The 20,827-nt window shown below is 41.6% G+C and overlaps 1 protein-coding gene across 2 annotated transcripts in view; it reads left to right on the top strand.

The window, feature by feature from the left end:
* usp6nl (USP6 N-terminal like) overlaps window positions 1-20,827 on the top strand; it is a 103,285-nt gene that overhangs the window by 75,825 nt on the left and 6,633 nt on the right. For both annotated transcript variants that reach the window (XM_085387129.1, XM_085387128.1), the window contains 8 exons: window positions 1,791-1,830; window positions 4,054-4,134; window positions 13,456-13,563; window positions 15,673-15,782; window positions 16,439-16,487; window positions 18,010-18,130; window positions 20,329-20,423; window positions 20,572-20,637. In XM_085387129.1, the coding sequence (XP_085243255.1) occupies window positions 1,791-1,830; window positions 4,054-4,134; window positions 13,456-13,563; window positions 15,673-15,782; window positions 16,439-16,487; window positions 18,010-18,130; window positions 20,329-20,423; window positions 20,572-20,637 (670 nt within the window). The remainder of the gene's footprint in view (window positions 1-1,790; window positions 1,831-4,053; window positions 4,135-13,455; window positions 13,564-15,672; window positions 15,783-16,438; window positions 16,488-18,009; window positions 18,131-20,328; window positions 20,424-20,571; window positions 20,638-20,827) is intronic.

The raw sequence follows: 20,827 nt of genomic DNA, 5'->3' as shown, positions 1-20,827 counted from the left end.
GCTGGAGTAAAGAAACTTCGGGGTTATACGATTGGTTAAAACCGGGACAGGAGTATGCTAAGGTCAAGGTCACTGACTGGGCAGGAGAAAACGAAAATGAAGTGTTTTGAATTGGGCAGACAGTTGGCGCTGGAGAAAACAGCGTGACCTCTGAGTAGTTTTAAGGTTATAGAATCTGTGTGGGCAGAACCACCAGAACAAGACTAGATCTCCCAAGGCTCTTTTTCCAAAAGTTGGGTTACTTCAGTAAAGTATAAATGCTGGTGTCATGTTCAGAGTCAATCTGAAGCACGAACTGTATGTGTAGATGTTATGTAGTCATGGTTTAATAAAAAAATAAGCCAACTATCGCATTAAAGCAGGAAGCAAACAGCAGACTGTTTAAGTCTGTGATTTGTCAGCATATAATAATGGTTTGGATTGATATAGCGCTTTTCAAGGCACCCAAAGCACTTTACAATGCCACTATTCATTCACTCTCACATTCACACACTGGTGGAGGCAAGCTACGGTTGTAGCCACAGCTGCCCTGGGGCAGACTGACAGAAGCGAGGCTGCCATATCGCGCCATCGGCCCCTCTGGCCAACACCAGTAGGCAAGTAGGGTAAAGTGTCTTGCCCAAGGACACAACGACCAGGACAGAGAGCCCGGGGATCGAACCGGCGACCTTCCGGTTACAGATACGCTTCCCAACCCCCTGAGCCACGGTCGCCCCATATCCATATATATATCCATACCTTGGCCTGTCAGACTTCTCATCTCACCTCATCGTTTGCTCTGTTCATAACTACTATGAACCGTGTCATGATGAAATGTTACTATGGGCTGTAATGAACTGTTTACACAACCTATGGGTCGTGATTTAGTGGACTGCCTTTCCTATAAACAATACAGCAAATGTGGTGGATTTTTTTAAATGATTTCAAAGGTCAGATAATATTTGATGAAAGAACCAAAATAGTTGGCGACTGGTCCAGACAGCAAGGAAATTGCATCTGGTAAACTAGCTAGAGAAGCATAGCATTAGGTTTAATCTTATGTAGCTTGTCTTTAACAGTGCTAGCTGTAACATTTTCAGCCACTAACTGTTCTGCATTGGTTAGATCTCTAAAAGACGTGGTTAGAATGGAAGCCACCATACAGGGCTATTAGTCTGTACATGTAGAAATGATAAATAGTTGTCCTGGTTAATACTGGGTTAATGCTGGTTTAAAAGTAAAGGTTTTAGTAGATATTGGTTCATGCATTTTTTTCCTTCCAACTGTCGCCAACTGCACGCTCATAGGGGATTGTGTGATTGTTGGGGATTTTTCTGTATTATTGTCGGGTCATTACCTTACAATGTAAACCAAATTGAGGCAACGATGGGCGAGGTGTCATCCTTTCCTCACAAAGTAAAGCAGATATACGGCTGAACTGGAAGCTCCTGCATAATTCGAAACCAGACTCTGAGCAGAAGTGACCAAGGGGTCGAGGCATGGTAAGAGTGGTTTCAACAGGAGCTGAAACCAGATTATTCTCCAGTGACTAACTTCTGATAAACAGACACAAGATTAAGGAATGTCCAATCTGTTATTTCCTGTTTGTGTGACCACTGACATATGTGATGTTCCCTCCTACTGATAACAGTCAGGGAGTGAGATGAACTCTTTAAAAGAAAGTATTTTCTGGAAGGAAAATATATCAACTATGATTCATAACTAAAGACTTGGAGGTTAAGAGGCTTAAGATCTCATTCCTCCAGCTGTTTTCCTTACTAATTTCTTCTGCTTTCCTCTCCTTTCTTTAGTGAGACTGAACTTCCATCCTACGACTCGGTGGAGGAAAAGGTGAGAGGTGTTGCTTCTCGTTGTTTTTAAACAAATCCATCTGTGCAGCTTTGGGGCATTTTTATAATAAAAAAAGAGCTATTTCTCAGCTACGCAAATCAGAAAATTACATTTCATGTTCCTGCTTTCACTTCCCCTGCATTAAAACCCTGAGAATATAATAAGATAGACCGGTTTGGTTTGAGATTGAAGCACGGGACACAGGAAACCCTTTGTTGTAGTTCTTGCTTAGTGTTGCGTGACTGGCCCAGAGGTTAAAAAAAAAAAAGAAAGATCTGGGTCGATCCTAATAAAAATGGGAAACCTACACATGGGTTAGTAAGGTGCCGGGCCACCTTGGCAATGATCTCAAAGTCTGTTGAATTCGATCTGACGGATGAACATTATTCTCCCAAAAGATATTCCCTCAGTTGGTGTTGGGTGTAGAGAAAGCTGCTTGATCAACCAGAATCTCCCAGTTGGTGTTCATCTGGTTGACATGGGTCCCTGGGCCTTGTTTCACACCCCTGCTCAGAGATTACAAACAGTGTTGTGTAATTCATGAAATGCTACCTGCAGATACCCAAGAGACAAGAGTCCCAGATTAGCGCAGTGACTCGACGTATTATTTGTATCTTAGTGCAGATGAGCAGTTACCTGTTGGTTCAAAGATGTTTGGATGTGACCCCGGCAGACGGCCGGGCCTTCCTCTCCCGGTTAACAAGTGAGGCAGAATGCAAGCTGCATGGTTCATGCATTCATCTGCTGCGTCAGAGCGAACTGCTGTAAAAGCGCTTGGGCAGAACGATGCGTAAATGCGTTCTGCACAGGCGTGTGGACGCAAGCCTGCAAGACCTACAGCTGCCCGTCAGCATCATTCATTTAACCAGAGTTAACCATTTAACCATAGTTTCAAATCCCAAGATCGTGATCAGTGGTTTCATACAGCTCCTAAACACACATTGTTTGTATTGCCATTAGACTAGACTCAATTTTTCTGCCTTTTAGATATTAGATTTTTTCCTAACATTTAAATGAGGAGTAAATTAATTTCCAGGAATATGCCGAATTTAGAAACGTACAGTCTGCGTTAGGAGGGAAATTTGGAGGGAACTTTTTGGTTTGACTGCCAGTAGACTCTGGTTTACATCCCACTGGAGAAGATTTGGTTTGGCATGAAGTACAACAAAATGACGAGTTTGGAGAGATAAAAACTGTGTTGGTAATGCCATTGGGCACCTTTTCTTCTAACAATGCCAGCAGCTTTGGTAGAACTTTATTAATTAAAAACCTGGAAATGTTAATAGGCTGAGATGAGAGGATCCATGGCAAGAAAAAATCAGAGCCCCTCACTACAGGGGCCACATGCTCAGCTTTTTACTTTAGCATGTCACCTGTCTGCAGGTTCAAGGGGAAGGAAACTCCATCCATAATTTTACCAACAATTAAAACAAAGCCAGCTTCCAAACAGATTCCTCAGTCTCTGAAAAATTCCCACTCAGCACACCACTAAACCAGAGCAATAATCTTCATCCTTCGTCCTCAGTGTTGTTCAAGAAAACAAAGGAGTGTACCAGCCTTGGGTTTTTTATTCTTTAAAATCAGTTCCTCTGCTCACACCAGACGCAGTTAACATGTAGTCCCTGTCAGCTGTTTCAGTATATCGTATATACTGTATATTTGTTCCTTTAGTGTTTGCCTAAAAATAGAAACTCTTTCTAGTCACGTCCAACACCTCAGAGTATCCTCATGTTCTTTGTTACATAAGGATACTCTGAGGTGTTGGACGTACAGTCAAATAGAACGCAGTTTTCTATGCAACTACAGGGAAAAATGTAGTTTTTAATTTCAAAATGCCATACTGAAGAAAAACAAATTTATCAAAATGAAATGAATAAAACACTTAAACAAGTGACTTATTTGGTATAGTAAAAGCCCAATTTCTAATCCCAAAGCTGTGAGAACAAAACTTACTGAAATTCTGATTTTAAATGATAAATATGCTTTGTTTTGATGTAAAAACTGGTTCTTTCACGAATGCTTGTGTTCATGAAATGTGCAAAAGTCGAACAAGACAAACCAGCATCTGCAGAAGGCTTTAATTAGAGCATCTGAACAGCTCCAAACGCCTTTGAACATACAAAATAATGACCTGCATGTTGTTCTCTTCTCACTGTGGTTCCCAGTGGACCCGAGTGCAGCTGCAGGGGAAACTTATTAATGTTTTCATTCTTGTTTCTGCAGCAAAAACACACGGAGGTGGAGAGGACCACCAAATGGCTGAAGATGCTGAAGAACTGGGATAAATACAAGAACAGTGAGAAGGTGATTCTCCTTTTGACAGCACTGATTTCATTATGAGCAGGAGCGTGTGGCACCCTGCTGTCCACAGCTGTCCTGAACACAGATGCAAAGACCATAAATTGGCCTTAATTGATGCAGTTCTAGCCTGACACGTGTAGAACATGAGCACAATGTGGCTTCTGAGATTGTTACTTTGCTATTAATAGCTGCTTTAATAGTAGTGCGTGTCCGCGGGGGCCATCGATTCGCCAGCCGCTAGACGGTGTCGCAAGAGATGATTGGCAGGCACTCGCCCTCTGCTACAGCTGCACAAACACTGAGCTGCAGTCGATGGGCTGAAGGCTTCTATTGAAGCATCTGAGGCTGGATTTAAAACCTGCAAAGTTAAATCAGTCATACGTGACATGATCAAAAAGTTCTGGCATTTAAAAAAATATGAATGAGTAAATAAATAAAATGAAATCCTGATTTAAATTGTCTGTTGGTTAAACTCATCTTCTTCTGCACATCAAAACTAGGGACGCGTACGGCTCGTCTAGTAGACGATCAGTCATCACTATTGTTCGTCTGACCATTTTACATTTTAATGGATCCCCAAATGTTCTTGAGAAGAATAAAACACTTAATGTGAGGGACTGCACAGTTAAGCAGCATTTAAACAGGGCGGGAGTATGTAATAGGGTCTGTTTGTTTGTCTGTCTGTTTGTTGGCAGTCTAGTCAGTTTTCAAGATATCTTGTTCAAATTTGTGTCATGGTAGCAAGAACAGCTCAGGCTGATTTAATTATGGTGAAAATCGGGTCGACATCAAGTTCAAAGTCAGACCAGACGTGGAAAAACTAGAAATCTCAAGTTTTTACAGCCTGTAGAAGCCAGAGTTTTCAGCCAGATCTGCTCCAATGATATGATTAAAGATTGTAAAATACAGCATTTTAGTATGTAATTCTTCAAGGTCATAGGTCAAAGGTCAGATAATCACCATGTTGTTATAAATGCAGGCTGATTTCACCGTATTGTTAATAAAGCCCTTTGGGGCGAGTTGTGCTCTTATTCGCTAGTTCAGATGGCTTCCAGTGCAGCTGTTTTTAGACCCTTCCAAAGACGTCTCCTTCTAAACTCTTACTTTGCGATTTCGTCTTCGACTTGTCCAAAGGGCAAGCATCAGCTTTGGTTTCAAACTGACCTGAACTTCATTGTTGGCTGTGACCGAGTAGTTTCAGGGGTTTACAGTTGAAGAGTCCAAACTTCTCTGAGTAGATGAGGAGCATTCACAGGTTTGTGCACTGGGAATTTGTCTTTGTGTTGCACTACAGACGTCTGAAGCCAAGGAGAGTGGCTGCGTCCATGTGTTAGACTGTTTAGGGTCTGGACTTTCCCAGAAAGATCTTGAGCCCCGTTCTGATAAAAGTCAGGTTTGTTCTTTTAATATTTCTAAGAGAACTTTTTGGCCAACATATGGTGAGAGGAATTCAGTAAAACCTCCTTCTGAAAATCTGCGTTCTTTTTAGATAATTTATGGTCGGTGTAAAAGGTTTTTGTGAGTTTTCTGATCAGAATGAAAAAATTGCTTTATTTAACATAAACATTCACCATTGTAACTGTATATTTGTAGAAAATAAAAGTAAACATACTATGTCCTCTTTAATACAGCAAGGTCCAGAGTTTTCCACATTAGAAACCAACAGGCTGCTTTACTGCACTCGGTCATTTCATCTTTAAATATAAAAACAGTCTTCTGTGCAGCTTCAAAATGACCACGAATGATAAAGTAACACACATCAAATCCACCCTTAAATATCTGAGCCGCATTCCAGCATTTATCTTCCCGAGCTAATGTAAGTCCACTTCTGCCCTCTGCTGCAGTCCGGCTGATACAGAGGAGCTGAATGTCTCTGGAGGACAGCTGGAGGGGGGCAGGTATCAGCTATGGCTGTCTTCATTGGTGCCTTCTAAGGTCCAGGTTGTTTTGTGGTGTTCCCCGCAGTGCTTCATTTGTATGCATGAATTCAGCAGGGATTACTGAGGTGTGTTGGTCCTTTGAAATGCACTCACTGCTGGCACTAAGGCTACGTTCACACTGCAGGTCTTAATGCTCAATTCCGATTTTTTGATCAAATCCGATTTTTTTGTCTCCTCGTTCACACTACAAATAAAATGCGACAGCAAACGCGCTCTAGTGTGAACGCTCAAAGCGGCCCGCATGCGCAAAAGAAGATGTCACACACAACGCGCTCTGTTTAGACCAAGAACAAACAGTATTGTTTGACTGATGGCCGTTAATATAAAGACTTCGGACTTTACGTTTCCCAATTTTTGCTTTAAGTTATTTTGTTATTTACATAATAATGTAAATAACCTAATAATGATCCTTATTGCTGTTTTAGAGGAGCGGTGCTTCAAAGGATAGCTGCAGATTTCTGTCAGAATCTGCAGATTATACAGTACAAATAAAATGTTTACGTTGTCTTCCCAACAGTTTCACTGACATCTACACTGGATGGCTAGGAAGCGTTCGCGATGTCTTCTCGGGCGCTGATAATTGGCTTCAGTCTTGTGTCGGTGACGTAAAAGGCGGATTTAATGCGACTTGACCGTTCAAACAGCAGTCGCTTTCTAAAACATCGGATATGTATCGGATTCAGTACCACATACGAAAGTGACCCAGATCGGATTTGAAAATATCGGATTTGCGCCGTTCACACTGTCATAGCATGATCGGATATGGGTCGCATAGGGTCAAAAAAATCGGATTTGATGCGCTTTCGCCTGCAGTGTGAACGTAGCCTAAGAGCGCTCTTAGGCTCCTTTTTTTTACTCTCCTTCTGCTTCTTTTTTGGTTTTGCCTCCCTTTTATTTCAAAGCCATTTTCAAGTCGAGTTACAGCCAAGGACGCAGAGAGAACATTTAGCTCGATCCATCACATCACTCAACATCGCCTCCTCCGCTTCCCTCTTCCACCCTTTCTTTCTTCATCTCAGCTTCAGGGATATTTCTTTTGCCTTTGTCAGTCAGCAGCGTGCCGTCAGCTCGGCGAGGAAACGGGTCACGCTCAATATACCTCTTATTTTATTTCCATACTTGCCAACTGCTGTGAGAACATTTAGCCCGCAGTTTGAAAGTATGAGAGCAGATGTAAGACAGTCATAAGCTCCCCTTGAGCCACCCCCACCAGCCACACAAGACCAATCCTCCTTACGGTTATCGTGTTTAGCATTATAGTAATTATACCGCAGCAAATGTTCTGAAATCTTGGCTTCTAAGACTATAGCTGTGCCCCAGTCCAGTACTTCACAGTAACTGCTTGGTCACCACAGGAAGTGGTGTTCTTCAGAAAAGCTGTGGTGGAAGTGGAATCTTGAGGATGTTTGTGGTTGTGTTTGGGAATATGATGAGGAATTGTAAAACAGCTAATATGATGGCTTCGTTCGGCAGCTGGGAGACTTTATTAATATCCAACAGCAGTCACTCAGGTGTGGGTCCACACAAAGAGGCTCCATCAAGGAGCCGGTGTTAAATGTGAAGCCAATTACTGTAATTCCCGGACTACAGAGCGCACCTGATTAAAAGCCGCATGCTCTAATTTTAGAAAGAAAATCAATTTTGTACTTTGTACAAAATCCGCCGCACCGGATTTTAAGCCGTATGCGTTTCACTCATAATATGAGATATTTACACAGAAATACTACACGTGAGGATTTTTAACATTTAATTTAATCTGTAAGGTAACATAAACAAGGTAACATAAACGATATGGTAACATACAAAAATACATACTGCAAATGCTTTTTTTCCTGGAACAGCGCCTGTAACACGGCTACCTTTAAATGGTAAATGGTAAATGGCCTGTATTTATATAGCGCTTTTTACTAGTCCCTAAGGACCCCAAAGCGCTTTACATATCCAGTCATCCACCCATTCACGCACACATTCACACACTGGTGATGGCAAGCTACATTGTAGCCACAGCCACCCTGGGGCGCACTGACAGAGGCGAGGCTGCCGGACACTGGCGCCACCGGGCCCTCTGACCACCACCAGTAGGCAACGGGTGAAGTGTCTTGCCCAAGGACACAACGACCGAGACTGTCCAAGCCGGGGCTCGAACCGGCAACCTTCCGATTACAAGGCGAACTCCCAACTCTTGAGCCACGATCGCCCCACTTTGGGGTCCTTAGGGACTAGTAAAGCGCTATATAAATACAGGCCATTTACCATTTTACCTTTAAGTATACGTACGTATCAGTAACACACATACGTTGCTTGTGGTTTTTTACGGAACAGTGCACAAACAACATTACAGCGTCTCTTAACAGCCGGTAAAAATATATACCGTATATATACTACATAACAATTTTATTGGTCTACTGTTACCAGGCAAAATGTTTTTGGCTGCATGAAAAAAAATATGCATTAGCATTAGCCGCACATCAGTATAAGCCGCAGTGTTCACAGTGTGGGGAAAAAGTAGCAGCTTATGACCCGAAAACTCAGGAAGGCAAACAGCCTCTGAGGTGGATCCATGCTAATTAAATTTGGTATATTTCAAACTGCCAACTTGATTTTGATTGCACTTTAAAATAATAATAATAATGTATACTTTATTGATCCCCGTGGGGAAATTACTTGTTTTTCTCTGCATTTGACCCATTCACTCAGAGAAGCAGTGGGCAGCCACTAAGCAGGCGCCCGTGGAGCAGTGTGTAGGGACGGCACCTTGCTCAGGGGTACCTTAGGGTAGCCGTTGAGTGGATTCGAACCCCCGACCTTCTGATCACGGGGCGACCACTCTACCTACTGAACTATCCCTTCCCTTAAAATGGAGCCCGCCTCATATTACAACTTTTAAAGCAGTATTAAAAGTTAAAATGTTTGGCAAATGTGTTGTAAAAATCATTCTCAGTTTCCATCATTGCCAACAAGTCTTGAAAAGCTCACTGCTGTCCAGGCTGCTGTAGTGCAGTACATAGCACAAGCAATGCATTCTCACACACATACTTTAACTCGGTTAGAGTTACAGTATGCCTCTTCACAACATTTACCCTGTACATTTTGAAGTTACTCTTGAGTGCACTTAAAAGTGTTCTTTTGTGTGCTGAGACCATATAGTTATCATTTTCCTACCGCTCATCTTGACTTGGATTGTGGAGGCAGCCCAGACTTCCTTCACGTCAGCCACCTCTTGCTCATCTGGGATGGCAAGAAGTTTTTCCCAAACAGGCGAGAGATAATCTTTTCAGCGAGTCCTGACTCTGCCCCAGGCCTCCTCCTGGTATGACATGCCCGAAATGCCTCTCCAACGAAATGCCGCGTCCAGGAGGCATCCTGTTCAGATGCCTGAGCCACCTAAACTGAATCCTTTTAATGTGGAGGGGAAGCAGCTCTACTCCAAGTCCCTCACGAATAACCGAGCTGCTCACCCTCTAGCTAAGGAAGAGCCCAACCATTCCTTCAATCTCAGTCTTTCAGTCACTACTCAGAGCTCGGGACCACAGGTGCGGGTGCAAACGTAGCCTGACCAGTAAATCGACAGCTTCACTGTTATGCTCAGCTCTCCACCACAACAGATCCCACACCATCCCAATCCAACTGCTGATCTCATACAAACTCTGTCACTCTGTGATGAGACCTGTTTTACTGTTATCATAACCAGCTGGGTTAAGGCGTCCGTGTCAAACGACACATTTTTAACAACTTGGAGAAGAAACGCCAGTTTTTGATACAGGCCGTCACTGCTGCAGGCTGTACTCTGCAGCAATGACCTCTTTAGCTTCAGAGGGAAAAACACTGCCAGCACAGATCCATAAATTGAAGCCACAATAATGTGCAGCTCATTATTTGTAGTTGTAGCAAAAAGAAAAATAGAATTTTGTTCTTAATTTATCTCAACTTCAGCATGTTTTTAACTCTGCTGGAAGAACTTGTTTAGTGTAAGGAGGCTCAAGTCCAGCTTTAAATTAACCAAAACTAAATAAGTCATAACTAAATGTAATGCAGGTAAAAGTGTGCAGATTCAGAGTCTGGTTACAATGTGAGAGATTTGTCATTTTTAAGACTTTAAAGGGAGGATTTTAAGACATTTTAATACCAATTAAGGTCTTATTTTTAAGCACCCCCAATGTTTTCCTTCCATATTTTAAATCCATGCACACAGCGAGTTCTGTCTGTGCAGAAGATGAGCGCAAACCAAAGCGTGAACAGCACACTTTCAATGTAAATGTTGACACACATGTAGGCACACAGACACACTCGTGCTCGGAGGATGATTAGTGTAACAGATGCGCTCATTGACTCGCTCATCAGAACCTAATTACAAGGCTGTTGCACTAGAAACAAGCGAGTCCCAAGTGTGGTGGGTAGGAGGCTGATGGAGTGGAGGCTTTGGACACTTCACACACACCCAACTAAATGTCATTAATTCTCAGATCTTACACACACACACCACTCAGACCTTTAAATGTGAAAACACACCAGCTGCACACACACAGACACACACACATCAGTGCATCACACTCATGTGACGCGAGGTTACAGATGGGGTCTGATTTATGGCTCCTGATTTACTCTCAGCTCGTACATGTAAATCCGGCCCGACTCCCTCTGCGTCTGTGTTTCTTGTAAAGCAACAAAAACAGGTTCAGATTCAGAAATAAAATGTAAATAAACACTTTTGCTGCAATATTTTGTACTCTGCAGAATGCTTTGCTTTAATTATTTGAGATCTGTGTAGACTAAAACAAGTTAAATGTTTTAGCCCTCACTAGAAGTTTAACTATTGATGTTTTTGTTCCAATCAGCTTCCAGCACAGCTTTTATTTTCGGAAGAGCCGCCCTCAGGAGAGGGACGGGGTCCAGGGTTCCTTCCCTCAGCATCAACATCTAAGTCAGCATCTGACCAATCACAAATATGGATTTGTCACATTAAGATAAAACTACAATATTAGAAAAATATGAAGAGGTTAAACACACAACCTCACTGCAACATGGCGGATAGACACAAGTCATCAGTGTGGGCGTGCGAGAGGAAACACGCTTCAAAGTTGCGTCTCTGGGGATTGGCTCGTTTTGGGAAGCACCGAACACTGAGGTGCTGCGATTAGTCTTCGGATGTTTTTAGTGCTGCCTCCTAACACTCTACCATCCTTTCCGTTTGCCTCCGCTGTCAGTCACCTGTGCACACGCACACGGCTGGCTGGGTTTTAATAGGTGGAGACGGAGAATTCACTGCTGCGATTAGCTTTGCTGTTCCAGCAGTTTGCCTTTTAAGACTTAATCTCCCTCAGCCGGAGTCTGACTGATTTCCCATCTCTTTGTCGACACTGGATTACTCTGGACTGTTCTGCATGCATAGCAGTCTATTCTATCTAGACTTCTCACTGCCCGCAGTCTCCGTGTGCATCCAGCCAGATGGTCGTGGTTCACCTTCCAAAGCCCTTTGCTTTCTCTCAGGGAGGGTGCAGCGTACATTCAGGCACGCACTGTTTGTGTTTGTCTGACAGCTTTGACAAGATGAGGGAAGGTTTCTGTATTCTGTGTAATTTTTGGCAGCTGCCAGATGCCCCAGTTACATGTCAGTGGACTGCAGCTACGGCCATGCAACTTGGTGTTTCCTGTCCGTGTGTTTGTTTAAATCACTAGTTTATGCAGTGCAACTTCCTGTTTAAGTTATAATGCGGAACATATCCTTGTTTGGTGTATTTGGATTATTAAAAATGTTCCCAATGACATTCAAAGTCAGAGAAATGTGGAATTTTACTCAGTTTGGTCGTGTATTTCATTTGGTGGAGTGTCAGTGGTTTAATGACCTCTTTTACTCATCCCAGCCACAGGCTAGCACATGTACCGGGTCCAGGCGTCTCCCGTTTTGAACGAGGCTCTCGTCTTTTTAATAGCGCCCAAAAAGAGTTTAGCCCTCATCTTCTTCCTCTGAAGCTTTTAATTAAGCAGACTTTTAAAACTTAATCCAGTCACACACAGCAAAGTATTAATTGTGGATGGATCATTTCAGACGTTCTTCTTGGCTGACGTTTTGTGTGTGTGTGTGTGTTTACAGTCCAGCTTAGCTAAGAGCACGGACGTTAAAAGGCTTTTTTTACTAAAGCTAAAAACAAGAAATACATCAATAAAAACAAACTAGGTATTAAACAAACTAGACCTTTAAAAACGAGGATTAAAACAACATTGTCAACATAAAAGTACAAAGAAAATGTGTTGCCATAGTTACATTTTTGCAGTATAGTTGAATAAACTAAAAATAACTTAAGATGAAAGTAAAGAAAAAAGCTAATTAGATCCTTCAAATCACCATAATTTAATGGAAGTGAATTTCCTCTGTATGTACTCTGTTGATGTTTTAGAAAATGCTGATATGAACTAACATTGAAACCAGCTACAGGCTGAGTCAGGACCATAAAAAGATTTTAACTGGATAAAAAAAAAAACACAACACAAAAAGTCAAAAATACAAACGTTACATTATTAGTTTTAACAGTGAAGAAACTACTCGTCCCATGATGCATTGCAAAGACTTTGCACAATCATTGAGCTGAATCCTTTTTGCTGTCAGTGTTGGATAATAGTTTATTTGACAGGTTTTTGTGGGGTGTGTGTCAGTATGCTACAGCACTTTGTTCCTGGCTGTGATTGTCACTCTCAATGTTTCTAAAGCTTTGTGCTTAAAGGTTTCCATGGTAACCACAATCTCCACCAATCAGGGGCGCTGTTTCAGTTTTAGGATTGTGGGTAGAGCAGTTCTTGTAATTGTTTTTTGTTGTTGTTATAACAAGTTTGACATCAAACTGATTTGTGGTTCATACCAGTTACATATAATCGAGCTCACAGTAAGTCTGCTGTGGATTTTACAGTATTATGCCTCCTAATCAGAACATGAGTGCTGTCATTATAGCCTGAACCTCACTGCTGAGATCTATGAGAGTGACTTCTGGACTAAGTGAAGGCAGAGGAGATGAAAACTGAGTTTCAATAATCCAGAAATTAGAGTGAATGTGAAAGGCTCCCAGAACAAGACTTCACACTTTATTAGACTAATATTTTTAACCAGAGATCTGCAGCTGAAGTGCTTCACAAGAGATTGAGGCCATGATCCTAAGAGCACGGTGACACCTGTTAAAGTCACAGATGAGGCTTTGTGAGCTTATCGCCTTATGCTGAATATGCAGAGGAAAAGAAAGAACCACCACATTCATCCTGTCTTCACATTTAATGTTTTGTTGGACTAAACCTTGCACGGCCCTTCTGATGGCCTAAATGTGGAGTGATTGTCTGAGGTTAAAGTTCCTTTTTGAAGGTTGCTAACGATGACCTCCTGCTATTTGTTTCCTTCCAGCTGCTCAGGAGGATCTACAAGGGAATCCCCCTGCAGCTCCGAGGGGAGGTGTGGTGTCTGCTGCTCGATATACCCAAAATAAAGGAGGAGAAGAAGGACTTCTATGAGGTATCACTCTAGGAACTCTCAGCTAAACACTGTCTCTCAGGCTCAAGTTTATAAAATGTCTGCAGCGTTCATCAAAACGTGAGCCTCATAAAGATTCATAAGCGAGCTGACGAACACCTCGGCTTTATTTGATTTCACTGAGCTTCAGAGTTATTGTGGCCAAGCAGCAGCTTTGGAAGTTTAATCGTGTTTGTGCAAAGCTGCACGACCTGCTCCGGCACACGGTAAAGATCTTTTTGGGGTTTTTTTCACCACTGCTGCATAAAGTTTGGATCGCATTAGAAAGTTTAGCTAGCAAGATCAATATATCACTGCCTTCATTGGCTGGGAAGTGGTCTAATTATGAGTTAGGCCACATGCACTAAATGATGTGGAAAATATAAAGTGAAAAAGAGAAGATTTCTCCCCTGTGAGCAGGGCAGCTCTGTCCACAATAATCCATCAGATTTCAGGAGGTGTAATTTAGTCGTGTTTGGTTTGTTTTTTTTAAACATTTATTACCCAAACTTTGTTGTCTGTAGTTAGCATTACATACTGTCAGTAAGAAAAAATGATATCAAGGAAAGTTGCAATAATCTATGCAAAAAAATCAACAGAATAAATATTTAAGATTAAGTTTAGAGGTTTTATTCATTTTACCAATTTAGATCATTTCATTCAAGATCGTGAAGGTAAAACATGCTTTAGAACAGGACAGGTCACCAATCTGTAGCAGGTCAAACGCACAGAGACCATTCACACCTACACCAATTAACCAAACTCCACTAAAGCCTGGGGTTGCATAACATCTAAATCAGGTAATTATTCTAGAAGAAGAGCATTATTGAAAATAAGGCTACGTCCACACGTACACGGGTTTTTTTTTTTGAAAACGGAGATTTTTCGTTTTGTTTTTAAAAAAAAAAAAAAAAATCCTGTCCACACGTAAAAGCCAAAAACGAAGGAAAACGCTGCTAGGAACATGCCAAAGCAGCAGGTGGCGCTATATTCCTATCAGTGTAGAAATGTTGGCCAATCAGAAGTCAGCCTGGGTGGGAAAGAGTAAACAAAGATGGCGCATAGAAGCAGAACTGAGTCCTATGTGTGGAGGGACAGTAACTGTATGTATATATTTAAACACTGCAGAGAGTAAAATTAACAGTAATGGTATTTTGTCTAAGTCCGCCATTGTAGAAATTAATATTCCCCGAAACAATAACCTGGCGCACAGTGTGACGTCAAAAAATGGGCACACCTTTGACGCTGCGTCCACACATAAACGCAAAAAGGGAGTTTTCAAAATTATCCACCCTGGCAGGAGTTTTTAAAAAAATCTCCGTTTTCAGTGACCGAAAACGCCGTTTACGTGTGGACGAAAGGTGCAAACGCATATAAAAATCTGCGTTTTCAAAAATACCCGGGTACGTGTGGACGTAGCCTAAGGCAGCAGCCTCGCTCTCATCCATCGCTCACACCTAAGTCTGCTGCTTCACCCTGAAACAATATTGTCGTGTAAAAAAAGTGAAAAATATTTAGTACATGGGATGTTTTATCTGTTCTCTTTTAACCAGCTGCGTAGAGCCCTCCTTCATCACCCTGTAATCTTAGCATTAATTTCCATCCACTATTTGCTCTTCCTGTAACACAGAGTGCAACTATGGAGTGATCCAGCCACGCTCTGAGATGCTTGTTTTCCTTTAGGTCACACATTACCTGCTGCTAGCTTCTCCTCTGTTGTAGTCTGGTTCTACTTGACCATTTTGTTTGTTTGTTTGTTTGTTTGTTTGTTTGTTTGTTTGTTTGTTTGTTTGGGTTTTGGGGGGGGGGGGGGTCACCTCAAGTGGGGAAACAAGTGAGTTTTTTCACCTTCAGCTGGCACAGTTTTCTTGCAAGACGTTTCTATAGCAGTGATATCATAATATGACCCTACTGTGCATTTTGAAGCCTCAGCGCTAGTGTTTATTATTTTTTAAAGCCAGAAGTGAGGGTTGGGTGCCAAGTTATCAGCTGAGGCTTCGAAAGCTCGATCAGCAAGGTGGACCCACAAACTCTGTGGACACAGATGCCTGCTATTTAGTACTAAATGGCACTTCTGCTTGAATTCATTCTTTGTTTTGTGGCTGTTTTCAGAAACTGAAGGCCAGAGCCAGAGGAATATCCCCCGACATCCGGCAGATCGACCTGGATGTGAACCGAACCTACAGGGACCACATCATGTTCATGCATCGCTATGATGTCAAGTGGGTACTTTCACATTTTACTACATCCAAGCAACCATCTGCAAGTTCATTGCACACAGCTGCAGCAATGTTGGTTGTGTTGCTTATTTAAAGCAGCTTTGCATTTTTGAGCTTAAAAGTTTCCTGTGTGCCTTTTAAGGAGCCTTTCAGTTCCTGAGTAATTCAATTTACATAACCTTGTACATAAATGTGCCTGCATGGGGGAAGATACAACGAGCCTTCACTTCACTGTCACAAAGCCCAAGAACAATGACAGCTCTCGCTATTTGACACGTAATCTCAGTAAAAGTAACAAGAGCACAAACACAACGGGAGTCAGTAATCATCTGCAGATATGCATGCATTTTCACTCTCTGCGAGGAGAAGGCGGCTTCTCCAGTGTGGAAGTGAGAGATCTCACGTCCCCTTTCTGCTCTGCCTTCCGCTTTGTTGCGTGACTCTGAGGAAAGACCTGTACCCGTTAACGCCGTTTTGCCTTTTCACACTGCTTTTCTGATATTTGGAAGTGCATTCAGGCTTTGCAGCGACACAACTCAGCATCAAGGCTGGTGTGCAGCTCCAGGCCACATGCATCCATCTTAACTTGAAGCCAAAGACGCCACTGAAGTGTGTTTATTAAAGTTTTTGTATGAACTGTGGTTTGTTTGTGCTTTCAGGCAGCAGGCACTCTTCCATGTCCTCACAGCCTATTCCATGTACAACACGGTGAGTCATCCAAGCTCGCTTTTAGCGTCCTGAAGACTTTGAGTTGTAACATTTTCACTGAAGACAATAAAGGTGCACACGAAGGCACCAATCTAATATTTTGTTATTGTAGCAATATTGGTAACACTTTTTATTACAGCTAGGTAAAACCTGGTATGTCAGTGGGGCTCATATGAAGTACTTGCTGATATAACTGCATTTATATTGGCTGATATATAGAAATGTAAAAAGTAAACAAGAAACAAGAGAAAAACCCTTCAGCCAGTGTTGCATAGTTTGTCCACCAGAGGGCACTCTGCAACTTCCCCTGTTTGGAGCCACAAATGCAACAAGCAGCTAATCCGAGTAGACTCGGGGCGAGTGTGAGCGACAATGAAACGATTATTTTTAAACTGCAGGTTACAAATGTTTCAGGAGAAAATAAATATATATCAGCTGATATATTTGATTTTTAAATTACCAAGTTTCAGTGTCAGTCTTAAAAATTGGTCTGGCTTTAATAATAAAACTGTAATAGTCTATTAACAATGTGAAACACTAATTAAGTAAATAGCTTGATATTACCAAAAGAAGTAACAACAATCATTTCTTTTTTAATAAAAGTACTAAAAAGATAAAACCATTTAGTAACAGTAGGTAACCTACTAAACTACTAACCTAATAACAATAAATGGTAATACTTGTGTAGTACCTGGAGTGAAAACTGTAGTCTAGTGAGATTATTGGGGTAAAAACAATATTAAGTTAGTAAAGTTTGATTTTGACATCGACGTCGCCTTCAAAGTTCACATTAAATTTACCCTACTGCAATGTTGAAATCATTTCCCACTGATGTTTAAAATAGTCTTCCTTTAAAAAGATAATTCTTGATTATTATTCAACTTTATCAACTCACTGTCATCCCTGAAGTAGGGAAGAAGAAGAAGTACAGTAACTTTTCCAGTTTTACCTTCGTGCTGTGAATTCTTTCAGAGTTACAACCTCCTGAAACACACAGAGGTGAACTAAGCTAAGAGTTTTTTCTCCAACACTTTTGATCCCTCATATTTCAGAGGTAGACGACATATAGATGTCAGATATGAAATGTATAATTGGGCAATGTTTAAAGGAAAAATGAAAACCATTCCAAGTGTCCCAGTATCACAATATCACAGTGAACCCTGACACCCACAGTTTGCCATTCGATTCAACATAATAAAATAATATATGTCTAATGGTGATAACAGTGGTGTTAGTTTGTGTGTAATAATAATGAAGCAGGGCTGAAAAATGCTGAACTACAGATTTATTGTTAGGTCACCAAAGTATTTCTATAATGGATGGAGATGACTTATCTGCACTTACAGATATTACTTTATCAAAGTTTGTATATCCTTTAATAATTATCTCACTATAAACTATCTCAGTGTTTCACCTCAAATAAAGGAACTGTATGTAAATTAAGTTAAGCCAAGTTTACAAAAGTAAAGCAAAGAATGGCTCCGTTGTTGTTTCCCCTCAGCTGATTGATGTGTGTTTGCAGGAGGTGGGCTACTGCCAGGGCATGAGTCAGATCACAGCTCTGCTGCTGATCTACATGAATGAAGAGGACGCCTTCTGGGCTCTCGTCAAACTGCTGTCTGGGCAGAAGCACGCCATGCACGGTAACGTGCGCACCTGTTTCTGAAGGCTCAGGGTTCTCAAAGTGCAGCCTGTGGTCGTATTTATATACTTCTCTTTCAACTCTTTTGTTCTCATGTTCATCGCCAAGTAAAGCTTCCTGACACAGAAGCTGGAATGTACAGCCACTCCACTAATGGTTAAACTAAACAAGAACTGTAACTGAATGTGCAGAAGAAAAGAAAAAGAGGAAGTTTCTTGCACATGATGTGCAGACCGCTTGTACTGAATTCAGTGTGCACAGCTCCTGCAGCCTGAGTGTTGCATGCTGACTCCTTAAAGTGGAGTTCAGATGTCAAACTACAAAAATCCTCAGCATAGACAAACTTTGATTGTCCGTTGCACTTTGTGTAATCACCACGTTTGAATTTACTGGCCTAAAATTGCTGTCACAGAGGGTTCAGATCATCTGCCAAGTTCTTCTTTAAAAAAACATGCCTGGCCTTTTCCTGTTTCCACAGAGCTGCTCAGAAGGTGACAAACCATCTGTTATGTCAGGTTAAGGCACGAATCTTCTGACCACAGCTGCCAGATTTGCATTTTTGACATTTAGAGTGTTTAACTGACTCTGGTCTCTGCACTGAAATGACCTTGAGCGACTCTGGACCTCCTCCAGTCTTATCAAGCGTTAAGCGATAAAATTATCAGCGAAAGGCATCATTGAGGAAGCACTCAGGACAAATTAGCAGCACGCATGCTGCTGCAGTGAGCTCATGAATCTAACTTTAAACATCTGGACTAGAGATGGACCGATCCGATATTACGTATCGGTCCGATACTGACCTAAATTACTGGATCGGATATCGGAGAAAAATAAAAAATGTAATCCGATCCATTAAATATCACGAAAGCACCTCACAAAACTTGCAACACACCGTAACTCACCTCAGGTTAGCACGTCGGAGCAGTATGCATCACGTGATAGAGCGGCTGTGGCATGCGGGACCTGTCAGTGGTCTGGATAGCATGTGGAGCTTCGCTAGCAACCCGGCATTTCATCTCCGACAAAGTTATCCCCGAGAGAAGTAAAGCAAGTGTGTAAGTCCATCTCTGAATGTTTGTAAAGCATTCCTGCGTTAAGCTTAACAAGCGACTGCCTCTCCTGCTGCTACTTCAATCATGAAACTGCTTAACGATCAGCTGATCGGCTTTTCTGTCGCGAGTCGGTGTCTCTTCTTTGTTTTTGGCCCACTTTGCACCAGAAAGAGGAAACCAGCGGCTGAACAGCAGCAGCACGTTTAAGCTTGATAAGCTGTTGTTAGAATTTATTTATTATTACTTTCTACTCGAGGATCTTTTTCTACGTAGCTGACGCTGGTAACTGTGCAGGGGCGGATCTAGCAAAGTTTAGCCAGGGGGGCCGATAGGGCATTAACTGGGAAAAGGGGGCACAAAGACATACTTTTCTTTCTTATTCTCATTTAAAATGTCGAGCTTTTAATAAATAATTATCTGACAGCCAAAGTTTTAATTTGATGTAAAATGAATAGAAGTCCATTACTGTATATAGTAACTATTAAGTCTAATATATATACCCTAGTAAGCTATAGTACTTTTTCCTTTGGGAAGGTACCATCTGTGCAGTCTGCAATTTTGTTGAAGAAAGATGTTGAATCTATTTAATATTTCTTGAAAAATAATTGATTTCTGTGCATTTTTTTCCACACTGCATCAAATTAAGGTTGATTACGTCGATTAAGCATCATGAGGTGGAGTGTGAGGGGTGGTTCCCTATTTTTTATTTATTTATTTTTGTTGTTGCTGGGAGTTGGAACCCTATTAGTTAGGTTGCTTAATATTTATGCTAAGTACTCTTTAAAATACCAGAATAGGGAGGATGGTGTAGGTTTAAGTTTATTAGATTGATCAGTATTGCTGTACTATGAAATAATTTTTTTTGCATACAGGTATAACAGAATAGCTTTAGTGTGGTTGTTGTTTTAAACTTGAGTATGAACTTATACAAAATGCAGCAAGATATTTAAAAAAAAACAGTTTTGTTGATTAAAAAACACTATATCGGATTCATATCGGTATCGGCAGATATCCAAATTTATGATATCGGTATCGGACATAAAAAAGTGGTATCGTGCCATCTCTAATCTGGACACACAGATGTGTAAGTTTACATACAGAGTTTAAGGGATGATCATCATTACGGCTCTTTTCTCCACACCTTCAGGGTTTTTTGTCCCTGGTTTCCCGAAGCTGATGCGTTTCCAGGAGCACCACGACCGCATCCTCAAGAAGATGATGCCCAAACTGAAACAGCACCTGGTGAGAAACACGAGACCTGTGTGACAATTAATAATGAAGCAAGTGCTGCATGACGTACCAGCCAGTCATAGTGCCAGAAATGAAACCTTTAATCCCTCAGAGGTGGCTGCTTAATCCTCACTCTGTCACCATTTTCTGTTTGCTGCAGGACAACCAAGAGGTGTTCACCAGTCTCTACACCATGAAGTGGTTCTTCCAGTGCTTTCTGGACAGAGTGAGTGCAGTTACAAGCAAGATATGATCTCACAACCTTCAAAAGGATCTATGAAGACATGTAGAAGAGCAGCAACGTAACTTGGTTAACTTATAAGCTGGGTATTTCCATCATAAGGTTGTTGGCACCTGTACACGTGAAGGGTTTCATGACTCCCAGCCTCAGGGCTTTATAAGCTAGTGTACTCCTG

The sequence above is a fragment of the Rhamphochromis longiceps genome, linkage group LG17 (genome assembly GCF_057381845.1).
Source record: "Rhamphochromis longiceps isolate RC_006_pf linkage group LG17, R_longiceps_female_GT1.1, whole genome shotgun sequence".
NCBI lineage: Eukaryota > Metazoa > Chordata > Actinopteri > Cichliformes > Cichlidae > Rhamphochromis > Rhamphochromis longiceps.
Note: the sequence above shows the minus strand (reverse complement) of the source record. Positions and strands in the feature narration are given on the sequence as shown.